The sequence below is a fragment of the Cannabis sativa genome, chromosome 7, assembly GCF_029168945.1.
Source record: "Cannabis sativa cultivar Pink pepper isolate KNU-18-1 chromosome 7, ASM2916894v1, whole genome shotgun sequence".
NCBI classification, from domain to species: Eukaryota; Viridiplantae; Streptophyta; class Magnoliopsida; order Rosales; family Cannabaceae; genus Cannabis; species Cannabis sativa.
In genome coordinates this window covers 9,062,108-9,077,095 of record NC_083607.1, presented here as the reverse complement: position 1 = coordinate 9,077,095, position 14,988 = coordinate 9,062,108, and the positions used below count along the sequence as shown (strand labels likewise).

The following is a 14,988-nucleotide window of genomic DNA, read 5'->3' as shown; positions in this document are numbered from 1 at the left end:
GGATTTCGAAATTCTAAGGAAGAAGAGAGAGAGTGGTCAGCTAAAGATAGGGAGAGAGAAGGCTCAGTTTTTTCTGATTCAGAAAGTCTGAAGAAAAGTGTAATTTTCCTAAAGCCTTCACTATCTATTTATAGCATTCCACTAGGGTTAGATTTGAATTATATGGCATTAAAATAATGAAAAAATCAATTTAAAATAGCTACATAGGTGGCCGGCCATACACTTAGTGGATTGGGCCTTGGGCTTTGCAATTTTGCAATTTTAACACCTTTTGTATCTGATTTTCTCAAAAATGCCAATTTCCTAATTCAATCATTTAAATGCCAATTCTAACTATTTAATAACTATAAATAATTATTAAATAATATTGTCATTTATCATATTTATTAATTGAACCATACAAAGTATCATAATTAACAAATATGCCCCTATAAACTCTTTCTTTACAATTTCACCCTTACTTAGTGAAAATTTCACAAATAGACATAGTCTAATTCGTGAATTATAATTGATTAATCAAAACCAATTACATGAGTCTTACAAGCAATATTATCTCAACTAGTGGGGGGACCATGGGTCTATATAACCGAGCTTCCAATAAGTAGATCAAGAATTTAGCACTAAAATTCACTAACTTATTAATTCTTCGTTGAATCCACGCATAGAACTTAGAATTGCACTCTCAGTATATAGAATGATCTATATGTTCCACCATATAGACACATCATTAGTTATCCATTGTTATAATCCTAATGTGATCAATGATCCTCTATATGAATGATCTACACTGTAAAGGGATTAAATTACCGTTACACCCTACAATGTATTTATTCCTTAAAACACTTGACCCCGTATAAATGATATTTCAGCTTATGTGAAATGAGTACTCCACCATTTATGTTCGTTTGGTCAAGCTCGAAGGAGATCATCCTTTGCTTACTATTCGCCAGATAGAAGCTATAGATTCCATGTTTATGCTAGCGCTCCCACTCAATTGCACTACCGTGTTCCCAAAATGTCTGTATCACCCTGACCTAAAAGTAGGCTTAACTAACAAATCAAAGAACACGAATAGCCTTTCAAGATTGAGCCTAATCATAACAGGATTAAGAACATTTGATCTAGGATCAACTAGGCGATATTGACTTGAATAGATATTACGGTAAGTTTAATAAATCTAAGTCAAAGTTCAATATCGGTCCCTTCCGATGCATACTCCATGCATCCAACCTGAGCTTTACTTTAACCAATGTTCTGGAAAGAACATAGTATTTCTCCAAATACAAGTAAACTCTTGTTGTAGATTATCATATCAGTAAAACCCTGTGTCTGATAAATCTAGGAAACTTTATTCACATAGTCATGTTTACTTTCCAATGTGTTGACGGCACAATAAACAGGATCAAGTATGTGAAAAGGGTTTCAGATGAATCTATACATTATGTACATATAATCATGAAATAAATCATGTGAACCATGCAACATTAAATGTTATTTCTGATCTATATTAATAAGTAAATCTGATTATATTGAAATGAGTTTTATTTAGGGCATAAAACCCAACAGATAGTATTATCCCCGCCCCCGCCCCATCCCCGCTTCGGGTATTGAAATTGTCTCCCACCACCGTCCCATTAACCCCCAAGACAGGGAATCCCCATCCCATTAGGGGCTGGTTCCCGCGGTTACCCATCCCCGCTGTATAAATTTCCATCTCTATTTATGAGTTCACTAAATTAAAATAAATTACTAAAAAATTCTTATTTACTCTCTCATTCTCTCACTTCTCTTTTCACTTATTTCTCTTTATTTTATGTTATTTTATAACATTTCTCATTTTTTTCTCTTAGTTATTCAACATCATCAATTGAAGCTTCTTACAGGCTTTGCTCTGGTCTCAATCTTTGCAAGATTTTCTTGCTTTCTTTCCTCCTTCAATATAATCTGTTTTTAGATCCTTTTTCTCTGATCCTCACTCCACATTATCTCCCCTCACTCTGGTCTTGCATTTATTACTTAAGTCGGCATCCTAATCATTATGAAAAATCCCCTATTTTTTCGAGCACAAACAGTCTTTAATACTCTTTCTCTCTCACATCTTCATTTAATTTTGGCGGCACCATCAATCTCGCAATTAATGCTTCTGCAATCTCTCCAACTCTTCCTCTATCCCTCGAGAAATCACAGAGCTAAACCAACCGTCATTTGGGATATTTTCTGTCTTAACCCCAATCTCATCATTACCTATCGCCTCCATCTTCAGACAGCTCTAGCAGAAACTGAAGAGGCAGCTCAGGGACCGATTTACTCCTCGAGGTGCCCTTTCTTTTCCAGGTATCTTCTTCTCTTGCTTCTTTATGCCACCACTTATTTAAATACCTGTGTGCAATGCTTCATTTCACAACCTTCTTGTTTCCCTCTTTCCAAATCTGTTTTACCCTTTTCTGTGATTTCCATGGCGTCCTCTTCTCGAAACCCCATTCCTCGTTCTGCCCTTGAAGATGAAGAGAGTCTTATTCACGAGTTTGACCACATTTCCTTGCACTCACCCAATGACCCCAACTCTTTCTGTCTGTTTTTCAAGTTGTTGTCTCCCAAATCGGTGAAACCTTCATGGATAGAGAAAGCCATGTCTAAAGCTTGGACCCTCCGTTTTCCTGTTCAGATCTCCGAATACCACTCTGGCTTATTCCTTGCCTCTTTCCAATGCGACGGTGATCGTCGTCGTGTTCTTGAAGAACAACCGTGGCATTTTGATAAATTTCTTATGGTTTTCACCCACCCAGATGTGTCCCCTACCCCAACTCCTGACTCTGTCCGTTACGTCCCCTTTTGGGTCCAGGCTCATCGGATTCCGTTTGGTCTCAAAAGCCCTCAGTTGGCTCAATTCATTGCTGATGAGATAGGTGAGCTTATTGAAATCTTTCCTCTCTCCTTGCTTGAGAATTTCGGTCCTTACCTCCGTCTTAGGGTTCTTTTTGATATCACCAAGCCTCTGCGTCGGGGCATGACTATTCATTTTCGTGGTATCAATGACCCTAAATGGATTGGTTTTAAGTATGAAAGCCTTCCCAATTTCTGTTATTTTTGTGGTCATGTGGATCACACCTACAACAAGTGCACCAAATATCTTATGTGATGCGACAATTTCTCTGTCCCTCCTGCCTTGGAATACACGGAAACTCTCTGTGCTACTACTTCCACTCAGCACAAACGGAACCCCTTTGAGCTCTCTAATTCCATCCCTTATGAAGAATATTTTCCTCGATCAAGGACTGATGATCAAACCCTTCAACAAGCTGTGGACCAATTCCTCCGGGTAGAAACTTCTGATTCTCTTCCAGTTTCATGCCAAGCACCTGTAACTGCTGATTCCAACCATCCTCCCATTTCCCTACCTGCATCCTTACCCCACACTACCATACCCCAACCGATTATGACTGACTCTGTTACCATCCATATTGACAAAGGAAAATCTATTGCTGTGCCTCCCAGCCCTTCACCCTAAAATCGTGGAAGCAAGGGCGTGGTAATTGGGGAACCACGATCCACTGCTTCTCCTGGAATCACCTCTGGAACCAGACGACCCTTCACGCGTCAAACTGCCCAGGTTGGAGGCTCTGTGCATAGCATGCTGGAAAGAGCTCGGGCGGTTGTCACTGAAGACGTCGTGGTTCCTTCAATGTCTGATGATGAGCCAACGGCGGGTGCTGCTACGCGGCCCCGCCGAGATAAATGAGTCTCTACAGTTGGAATGCTCGAGGTTTAGGGAGTTCTTGAGCATTCCGTAATCTCTCCCTCCTGGTTAAGCAACACTAGCCAATTTTGTTTTTTGTTATGGAGACGAAGCTGCCTGCTGGCCGTGGAGTGCACCTCAAGAACAAACTTCATTTTGATAATGTTCTAGAAGTGCCTAGGCAGGGTTTAGGGGGTCTTTTGCTTTTTTGGAACAATTGTATTGATGTTACTGTTATCTCTTACTCCCTTAACCATGTTGATTGTATTATAAATAATTTTAATGATATGAACTGGCACTTTTCTGGGTATTATGGCTCACCTTATTCTGACCAAAAAAATGTTACTTGGACTCTCCTTAACTGTCTTTTTGACACTGCTCCCCTTTTGCCTTGGTTGGTCATAGGTGATTTTAATGACTATCTATCTGTTGGTGATAGGAACTCGACTATTTCCCCTCCGCCTCATGCTATGCATCATTTTCATTCATTTCTTTATAAGTTTGATCATACCCCACTTCATCATTCAGGGCCTAAATTTACGTGGAGGCATGGCCAAATTTTAGAGCGTCTGGATTGGTGTACCACCAATCCTCTTTGGCAAAATCTCTTTCTTCATGCCTCTCTCTTTCATTTGGGTTTTTACGGATCCGACCACAGGGTTCTCAAAGTTATATTGGATGATATCAGTCTTCATAATTGTAAATCATCTCGTTTTCATGTGGAAAACCACTGGCTCACTGATCCCTCGTTTCTCAATCTTCTCCATTCCTCGTGGACTCCTTCTCCTTCCTCTGTCTCTCCCCCGCTTCAATGTTTTCTGCACAAGCAATCGACCTGTCTCTCCAATCTTAAATCTTGGAGCAAGTCTCAGTATCCTCTCCAACTCCAAATTTCTAGAACACAAGCTCAGCTTCACCGAGTCTTAAATGATCACCAGCCTAGTTCCCAATCTTTAACTCTTGCCGCTCATCTTCAATCCGAGTTAGATGGATTACTTCTTAAGGATGAAGTCTACTGGAAGCAGCGAGCCAGAGTTGATTAGCTTCGTGCGGGAGACAAGAACACAAATTTTTTTCACCAAAAAGCTTCTATTCGAAGGAAGAATAATTTCATTCGACATATCACCCTTCCTGATGGCTCGATTACTCATGACTCTCCTACAATCATTTCCCAATTCCTTAACTTTTACACCAATTTTTCAGTTCTCAGGGGGTCTGTGATGTGGCTATCAATTCCATTCTTCAAGAGATCAGTCCCAAGCTTTCCTCGGAGCAATCGACTTTCCTTGATGGAAAATTTACTGAGGTTGAGATCAAACATGCTTTATTCAGTCTCTCTGGAGATAAGGCCCCGGGCCCTGATGGTCTTAATCCTCTTTTTTATCAGAAAAATTGGTCTATCTTTGGCTCGGATTTCTGTCGTGCTATGCTCCACATTCTGAATCATCAGGGTGACATTTCTTTGATCAATGAGACTATTTTGGTTCTTATACCTAAAAAGAAAAATCCAAAACTTGTCTGTGATTTTAGGCCTATAAGTCTTTGTAACACTTTGTACAAATGCATTTCCAAGGTTCTTGCTAATCGTATCAAAAATGTCCTTCCCTCGATTATTAGCAAAAACCAAAGCGCCTTTCTCAAGGGTCGTCAAATCATTGATAATATCCTGATAGCAAATGAAATCATTCACGCTATTCACTCTAGGCGCTCTGGTAAGCTGGGTTGGGCTGCCATCAAGCTTGACATGGAAAAGGCTTTTGACAGAGTTGAATGGAAATTCATTCATCTTATGCTTGCCCATGTTGGTTTTCCGCCTTCCTTCATCTCTCTTATCATGAAGTGTCTCTCCACAATCACCTATCGCTTATCTCTCAATGGTAAACTCTCCGACCCTTTTCATTCTACTCGTGGAATTCGCCAAGGGGATCCTCTTTCTCCGTACCTTTTCCTCTTGGTTGCTGAGGGCCTTTCTGCTGCTATCCGTTTTCATGAAGTTAACGGTAATTTCTCGGGTATTAAAATTTGTAGAGGGGCTCATTCTCTATCTCATCTTCTGTTTGCAGATGATAGTATGTTGTTTTCTCCTGTTTCTCCTCGCTCGAGCGAATCTCTTAATGCTATCCTTCTCCTCTATCATCAAGCCACGGGTCAGTTGGTTAATAGAGATAAATCTTCCATTCTTTTCTCTCCTAATACTTCCCCTGATGCTCAGCATAGCTTTCGTACTTCTCTGCATCTTGCAGGGGAAGGTTTTGTTAGTAAGTACCTGGGTGTTCCTCATTGTGTGGGCAGAGTTACCAATTCAGTTTTTCACTATCTTCTCCAAAATGTTTCCTCCCGTATGAACACTTGGAATGATAAGCTTTTTTCCAGAGTTGGTAAAGAAACTCTTATCAAGGCTGTTGTCCAAGCCAGTCCCTCATTCGCTATGTCATGTTTTAAAATCCCAAAATCTATCTGTCTCAAAATTCAGAGTCTTATTTCCAAATTTTGGTGGGGTTCCTCCCAGACTAAAAAGATTCATTGGAAAAGTTGGTCTGCCATCTCAGTCTCTAAGTTTTTTGGAGGGTTGGGTTTTAAAACTCTCTATTTTCACAACCAAGCTCTTCTAGCCAAGCAAGCCTGGAGAATTTGGACTGATCCTGATTCCCTTCTTCATTCTATTCTTAAAGCCCGTTATTTTAAAAACTCTGATTTCTTGCATGCTCCTAACGTTACAATTTTTCCTTCACTTGGAAAAGTATTCTTTGGGGGGGTCAACTGCTCCAAAAAGGTTTTGTTTGGAAGATAGGTGCTGGTAATAATCTTCATCTGTCTGCTTCTAATTGGATTCCTGGTGTTTCTCAACCCACTCTTCTGCACCCCATTGACCCTTCTAATGCTTTTGTTTCTTTTTTCATCAACCCTGATATTACTTGGAATGTTTCTAAACTTAAACACTTTTTTCCCTCCTATCAGGTGGATCATATCCTCCAAATTCCTTTGGATCCAACTTTGGTTGACTCTCTTATTTGGGGTTCTCATCCTTCTGGCCTTATTACTGTCAAATCTGCCTATCATCTAGCCTCCTCTGCTGCCATTTCTGCTTTCTCTTCCTCATCCAACCCAAACCCTTTTCAACAGTGGTGGAAAACTCTTTGGACACTTCCTATTCCCCCAAAAATCAAGCATTTCACTTGGAAAGCTTTCCACCATATTTTTGCCTTGTGCCCTAAATCTGTTTCATAAAAAAATAATCCCTACACCTTCTTGCTCTGTTTGTGGTAATAACATTGAATCGGTCACTCATGCCCTTGTGGAATGTTCCAGAGCAAAGCAGATTTGGAAGCTTTCAAGATTTAAAATTTTTTACCATGACTATCGAAGAACTGACATTCAGGAATTCTATCTTCAAGCAATGCAAACCATTCCAAAACAGGATTTTCCTCTTTTTGTTGGTATAATTTGGCACATTTGGAACACAAGAAACTCTTTACTATTTAAGGGATCATTTGCTACTAACAATGTACAAGAGTTTGTCTTTAATTATTTACAAGAATACCATGATGCTCAAAAAATCAATCTTGAGGGTCTATTAGTTCCAGTCGCTCAACAGCTTAGTCACCACCCCCAATCATGCTCAGTTGAGGGTTTTCATGAGGATTCCTCAGCCCTATTTGTGGATGCTGCTTTAGACCATAACAAATGCTTAACGGGGATTGGTTTCACTTTCAAGATTGGTCCTCATCGAATTATTACTTCGCAAAACCGCCTATTGCCTGGTGCATCCACTCCTATTTTTGCAGAGGGTCAGGCTCTGTCGCAAGGTATCTCTTGGTGTATTGCTTCTCAGTTGAAGCCTAATTTCATCTTCTCAGACTATCAGAATTTAGTTTCCAAGGTTAACGGTGTTTGGAAAGACCATTCTGCACTTTCTGGTCTTGTTTCTCAGATTAGACTCCTCTTCTCCAACTTCCCTATGCTTCCTTGTTGCACTTACCTCGCCAATACAACACCACGGCCCATTCGCTTGCTAAGGAGGCGCTCAGGTTGCGTGAAGAAGCCCACGGGGAATTTTTCTAATTCCTTTTGTAGCTGCTTGTGCTTTGTTGTGTTTTCTCTCTGCAGCTTGTTTTCTCAAAAAAAAAAAAAAAATATCATCAATTGAGTATGCTCTTTAGGTCTTTATAATTAAATATCATCAATAGTGTATAGTGTTTTATAATTAAATATTAACATGTAGTCAACATAACAACTTGACTTTCCTTCCTCACACAGAATCATAAAAATTAATTTGTGTGGTTGGAAAGTTCTGGTTGGTACTAGAAAATGAATCATTGCTTACTGATGTCTTCACGTGAATGACCAGTCCAATTCATTTCGTATGCTATTACATCATCATTTACTTAGCAGTGAATATTTCCCAATATATATTTTTTTTAATATATACACCAAATTCAGTCATATAAAAAAAAATTATGATATTTTGTTAAAAAAAATATAATCATATATTTATTTTATAAAAATTCTTAAAAAATAAACTCAAAACTTGATTAATTTTTCTTTTCAAAAAGAAATTTAATTAATCTTTTATTTAATACTTTACTTACAATTTTTTTGCAATGAATACTTTACTTACAATTTTGATTCTAAGACAATTATATAATTTAGATTAGTATTATTATAAATAATCATATAAAAAGATGATTTGATAAAATCGAGGATAAAATCAATTTTAATACAAAGTTAAATTAAAATTATTTTAAATCCATTGATGGAATTCTATAATAGAGTTTATCTTAAAAATTATTATTATTTCCTAAGAAAACAAACAAATATAAGGTTATAAATATTTGCAAGATGAAATTAGTTAGTCAATAGAGAGGTAAAAGACTCTTCCACCAACTATAGACTTTCCACCGATTGCCAAAAAAAAACGTGTGAAATTATATTAAATGGTTCCAAATCATAGGACTATGTTAGTTTATGTTCTCATTTCAAAAAAATATAACAAATGACTCTAAATCATAAAATAATATTTATAAATGTTTTCATTTTAAAATCATTAATTTTTTTTTATTTTATTAGAATTAGAAGTAAATTATTTAAACATTATGTTATATTTATATTAGTTTTGTTAAAATCTTTTTTATTTTAAAGTTATATTAATTTTTTTAATTTTTTATTAGTTGTTTTGGGTTGTTGGTATATAGATTTTGTCGTACGGTATATTTCTATTTTGTTATATGGTATATTATTATTCTTAGATGATATTTCTATTTTGTTAATATGATATATATAATTTTTTTTAATAATATTATATTATTTTGTTTTATTTTTTATTGTAGGTATATACGTTTTTTTTTTTGGTATGGTATATGGTTTTTGTTAACTATAATATATCATTTATTTAATATGATTTTTAGTTTCTATTTTATTATATATAAATTTTTTGGTATGTATTCATATTTTAATAGTGGTATATATAATTTTGTTAGCATGATATATATATTTTTTGAGTATTAATTTAGTATTGTTATAATTTCTTTGTGGTCTATAATTTTATTACTACGGTATATTAATTATCAATACTATGATATATTTAATACTGATGTATATATTTAAATGATCTAATATATTTATTTATTTTTGTTACAATATAATAATATGCAATACTAAAAAAATTATGTAGCTTAATTTTATTATTATATATATTTTTTAAAAAAATATGTGATAAATATATTTTTATAATTTTTATTAGCTAATTTATTAGATTTGGCCATTTTTTTAATTTTTTAAAAAGTAGACATTTACTAACTTAGTTTTTAAATTTAAGGACATTTTGCATCTCCACCAAAAAAAAAAAATAAATTAATAAAGAATAACCTTATAAAGAAATTTGTATTATAAATAGAGACTATTGGGCAGGGCTAAACAAACACAGCTGAAGATTCAAAACCCGAATAGTAAGAAAATAAGATAATGGCAGAAATGGTGAAGTTTTATGGTTCTAGGGGAAGCCCTTTTAGTAACAGAGTGAATGTAGCTCTGAAACTCAAAGGTGTTGAATACAAATACTATGAAGAAGATCTGAAGAACAAGAGTGCTTCGCTCCTCAAATACAACCCAATTCACAAAAAAGTCCCTACCTTTGTCCACAATGAAAAGCCCTTAGCAGAGTCACTTGTAATTCTTGAATACATCGATGAGACATGGAAGACTCACCCCATCTTGCCTCAACACCCTTATGAAAGAGCTCAAGCCCGTTTCTGGAGTCGTTTCATTGAAGACAAGGTAACAATTCTTCCAATAATCAACTTTTTATGAAACGTCTTTTATTTTTTTGAGCTTGAACTTTCGTCGAACACCTTATGTGTTTACTGTAAAGTAACAATTTGACGTTGAATATGGTCTTTTCCCAGGTCGTGCCAACTGCATGGAAAGCTTTCTGGGTTAAGGAGGAGCGGAAAAAGGCATTAGAAGAAGTAAGTGAGTATCTTGAAATTCTAGAGAAAGAGTTGAAAGGTAGGTACTTTGGTGGAGAAAGCATTGGATTGGTGGATATAACGGGAAACTTCATAGCCCAATGGATCCCAGCTGTACAAGAGCTTGTGGGAGTAGAGATATTGACAGAGGCAAAGTTTCCCAAGCTCTGTAAATGGAGCCATGATTTTGCCACTCATCCTGTGATCAAGGAAGTATCACCTTCAAAAGAAGAACTCATTGCTCTCTTCAAGTCTCGTTTGAATACCACCAACTAAAAAAATCATCTAGTTTATTAGTTAAACTTTAATTTATGGTATCATATTATCATAATAAATAATATGCTGGATGTTGTTGTCGTTCGTTTGATAATTAAGCTGCATTGTTTTCTAAGTCTTTAGTTTTGTTTGTAAGAGAATTCCCAACTTTATTGAGAATGTTAGTCTTTTTACTTATATAATTTTGTGAAAAATATATGACTGAAAGATCTAACATTTCTTTCAAAAGAAGAAGAAGAAGATCTAACATTGTTAAAAAACAGCAACACAATTGATCAACTGGTGCTAAGGTCAAATGACCACTTTCGAAGTATAGTTAGTTTAAAAATCATTACTTTTGAGTAATGCCTTTTGAGAAGAAAATACCGTTCAAAACTTTTATGTTTTAATTAACTAAAGATGAGCTAGATCATGTAATAACTTTTTATAATTCAATAGATGTATGTTACAACAGTAACAGCATATACCGATCAATATATAAATAAAGATATCAATCCTCATTCACATTGTGTCAATTTTATGCTTTTTTTCAAACTATAGAAAGTTATTTAACTACTAAAAAGCCAAATAGACAAAATAGACGTTGTAAAATACAAGTGACCAAGAGTCAAAAGTCTGCTAAATCATTTGGAGACACCTATACCAGCACAAGCATTGGTAGAAAACAAGCTATAGCAAAAAGCAAAAGAAAAATTCAAAGTTAAAGAAAAATATCTACATTAAGATAAGAAGGAGAATAAGTCTGGGCTTAAAAGTTGTTTAGCCAACTGTTTGTCTTAAGCAACATGTAAATATAAGTCTAAGTCTAAAATTCGCTAGGTCGGCCATATTGTATTAGGGCTGCACACAGGTCGGATTTTCGGGTTTTCGGATAGTCGGGTTCGGATTTTCGGATTTCGAGTCTTGGAAATGCATAACCGAACCCGGTTTTCGGGTGGTCGGTATGCACGGGTTGGGCATGGTCGGGTTCGGATGTTATTGGGCTGAGCCCGAATGTCATTTCTGAGCTCAAATGAATATTAATTTTTAAAAATTCTATATTTTTTCTATTTTTACCACATTGGCTTTTGGGTTCCCAAGAAAAGGCTCAACAACCAAGTTTCATTTATCACATTGGCTTTTTATTTTTATCTCATAGCTTTTGGGTTTCCAAGAAAAGTAGGTTGTTATAATTATACACTGCACCTTTTTATATACAAAATTAATTAATTAATTTTCTTTAGTATAAATGCGTACACTTGCCTTGGAATATTAGAGTACTTCGTAAATGCCACTATTGTCATTGTACATGACTCATGCTCTTCAGGACATACTTTTATTGTTTTGAAAAACTATTCATCTACTGTAGCGACCTACTAGGTAGGTATTGAATGAACAGTAAAAAGTAAAGTGTATAAACTAAAAATTAATATTATTTTCAGGTCACGGGTTAGAACCCGACTACAAAAAAACCACTTTTTAATATCCGAACCCGAAACCCGTGTGGGGTAATTTTGGGTTGAACCCGACTCGAGCACACGGGTTTTAATGTTTTTCGGTTTTTTTGGCAGCGGGTCGGGACGGGTGGCCGGGTTTTTCGGGTTCGCGGATCTAAATGTTCAGCCCTATATTGTATTAGAAAAAGGCCTGTAGGACGAACAAAGAAAAAAATGTTTACTTCATTGGGGTCCCATGGACTTGATCTTGAGCGGTCGGGTCTTCTTGATTCTGAGCGACTGAAGAACTCTCATTAGATTTCCTTGCTTCATCTTCAGGCTTATTCATTGCACAATAATCGAAGAATTCAGAACAAATTTGGTTCTTTAGATAACCAAAATTGGTGTTTGGATTCGCCCTCCAGAACTCATTGAAAACCTCCAACACAGCTGATTCATAGTCCTCGACCTCCTTTTGATATGACTCTCGCTCACCAACGAAAGTTTCCTCTAAGGAAATTTTCTCCTTCAGCAAAGTTTCATCTTTTTGTTGAAGAACCTCAGTCAATTCTTTGACCTTGGCCTCTTAGTTTTGAAGGAGTGTGTTGAGTCCTTCCCTTTCATCGGTTAGATCCCGCACCTTCTTGGATTCCCGCTTGAGGTCTGCTTTGAGCTTGGCAGTGGACGACATGTCTTCTATTTGCTGCTATAAGTCATCAATAGACTTGTTCGCAGAAGCAAATTGCTTGTTTACTTCGTCCAGCTCCTAGTCCTTCAGCTCAGTCTCTTTCTTGACCTCCTTTAAAGCCTTCTTCAAGTCATTAGTGGTTGCATTAGCTTTGAGAGCTGTAGACTTGGCTCAGAAATAAGTATAGGTCAGTTTTCAAGTTAACCTGCAAAAAGAAACAAACAAGTTAGATTATCAAGGTGGTAAAATCCATGCAAAGAACTTTGGAATAAGAGCTTACACTTATAATCTCTTTCAGAACTCCGTTGACCAGGAGTTTTTATATATGACTCAATATTTTTACATTTGATATATGTGGGACAATATTGTTCAATATGTTATAAAATAATCACTACAAGAAAAGGGATCTTTTATCCCACTTTTTACACTTGGAAAAATAAAAAATGGGATAAAAGATATGGTGTAACTTTTAATCCCAATTTTATATTTGGAGCTTGAAAGAAATAAAATTTAGAAGTTCTAACAAGGGTCTCGTTTGGCAAATAAACAAAAAACTGGATTGGAAGGGTCATTTTTATGTATTTTCCAAACACAGCCTTAACATTTATGGCACGTTTACTATACAGTAATCAGAATCGGAATAAATTAAAGGAGAAATGTAACTGAATAAATGAAAAATAATCGGAATTAATATTTGTAATATGTTGTTTACTAAAATTTTTTGGAAATGGAATGGTAGTGATTTATCTTGTTTACTTTATTAGGAAATGTAATCGGAATGCTTAAATTGACTAAATTGCCCTTTTGAGTTAAATTATATTATATGGTAGTTATTTTGTAAGACATATTTAAAGGACAAAATTGTCATTATATATTTAATATTAAAAATAAAATAAAAATAATTAAAATCCATTACCCTTAATGACATTCCTTATAAAATTGGTGGGAGAAGTTCTCCCTTTCTTTTCTCCTTTATTTTATCAAGTTCTCCCTTTCCTAATTTTAATAATGTAAGTAAACAAATGTAAGGGAATGATTACCTTACTATTGATTCCCATTACTTATTAGTAAACATGCTATGAAGAGAAACTTTTTATCCCAATTTATATGTAAGAACCGGGATAAAAAATTCTCAAAAAATGGGCTTAAAAATGATGGAAGAGCCCAGCCAAACCCTACCGATTTTTGTTTCGTGTCGCCCCCTATCTCTCTCTGAAACCCTCTCTATCGTGCCATTTGCCTCTCTCTGAAACCGAAAGCTTCCCAAACCTCCTTCTCTCTTCTCAACCTCCATTTTTATCCAAATCTTGAAACTTTGATCTTAGGTATGATGAATATGATATATATATATGTATTTAATTTTAATATATGTTTTACTCTATATTTTATTTATATATTGAAATGGGTGTATGATTCTTGCTTTGTTTTGTAAATATCACATGATTTTTGTGATATTAAATTCGATGTATATATATTTTCTTTAGTTTTGGTTTCATCTTTTTCATAAAATTTTTTTGTGTATTTGGGATGGCATGGACTGTAACGGACTGTCATAGATTTTTTCATCAAATGATTAAGCACAGAAAAAATAAAATAGATAAATACCATTTTAACTTTGAACTCTACATATAATTTCATATGATGATTGTTTTCGTGAATGTAGCAGTATATTGTGATTTTGCAGGAAGCGAGTGATTCTTCGTCGAGTGACTGGGACGCAGACTGACCCAGATAGCGACAATGAAAAGGTTAATTTTTGCTAAACTTTGATGGGTTAAGACTAATTTTTTCTGAAAGGATAAAGTAAATTGTAATCTCATATGTAATCTGAAGAACTTAATCGTTAGATGATTTTTTGAGTAAATAAATTGTAATAAATGTGAGACCGTAATGTTAGTTTTTAATCAATGTTAAAATATCTGTAATGGGCCTTAAAGGGAATTAAAATCAAGAAAGCTCTTTCTTATTTGTTCATGTGTGTATTTTGCATATTTAAGAAACAAGTTTTTATAAATCTTTTATCATGTAAGTTAGTTGATCAAGTTTTATTTCATGTTCATCCCTTTCCATCTCCTTTCCCTTATAATATATTACTGATTAGTTGAAGTGCCAATGTGTTTAGGACGACGAAGAGCATGAAGAGGTTCAAGTTCAGCCTCCCACTGATTCCATAGAGCAAAATAACACCCATGATGACTCTAAGCCGCTTGCTTCAGAACAAATTAATGAAAATGCTGCGGAAAATATTTCTCAGGTTGGTATTTAGGTAATACTATATTTATTATGTTTGTTTTGTTCTACATAGACCTGTTTATGATTGTGTTTATATTTGATTTGAAATAGATAGAAACAAGCCAAAGTTTTGAGAAAACATGACAAGTCTGTAGCCAATTTCATAGAAACCTTTTT

At 35.3% G+C, this 14,988-nt stretch overlaps 2 protein-coding genes across 3 annotated transcripts; both read left to right on the top strand.

The window, feature by feature from the left end:
* The first annotated feature begins 3,837 nt into the window (after positions 1-3,837).
* LOC115696342 (uncharacterized) lies at positions 3,838-6,964 on the top strand. Its single transcript, XM_030623247.1, has 3 exons — positions 3,838-4,770; positions 4,947-6,509; positions 6,695-6,964. The coding sequence occupies exons 1-3, from the start codon at positions 3,838-3,840 to the stop codon at positions 6,962-6,964; spliced, it is 2,766 nt and encodes a 921-aa protein (XP_030479107.1).
* A 1,628-nt stretch (positions 6,965-8,592) lies between these two features.
* LOC115698237 (probable glutathione S-transferase) lies at positions 8,593-10,653 on the top strand. 2 transcript variants are annotated; one of them, XM_061101815.1, is made up of 3 exons: positions 8,593-8,653; positions 9,596-10,009; positions 10,138-10,653. In XM_061101815.1, the coding sequence occupies exons 2-3, from the start codon at positions 9,698-9,700 to the stop codon at positions 10,474-10,476; spliced, it is 651 nt and encodes a 216-aa protein (XP_060957798.1). In that variant the 5' UTR covers positions 8,593-8,653; positions 9,596-9,697; the 3' UTR covers positions 10,477-10,653. The 2 variants fall into 2 exon arrangements, with proteins under 2 accessions (XP_060957798.1, XP_030481298.1); XM_030625438.2 differs by having other exon boundaries at positions 8,598-8,653; positions 9,611-10,009.
* Positions 10,654-14,988: the final 4,335 nt, after the last annotated feature.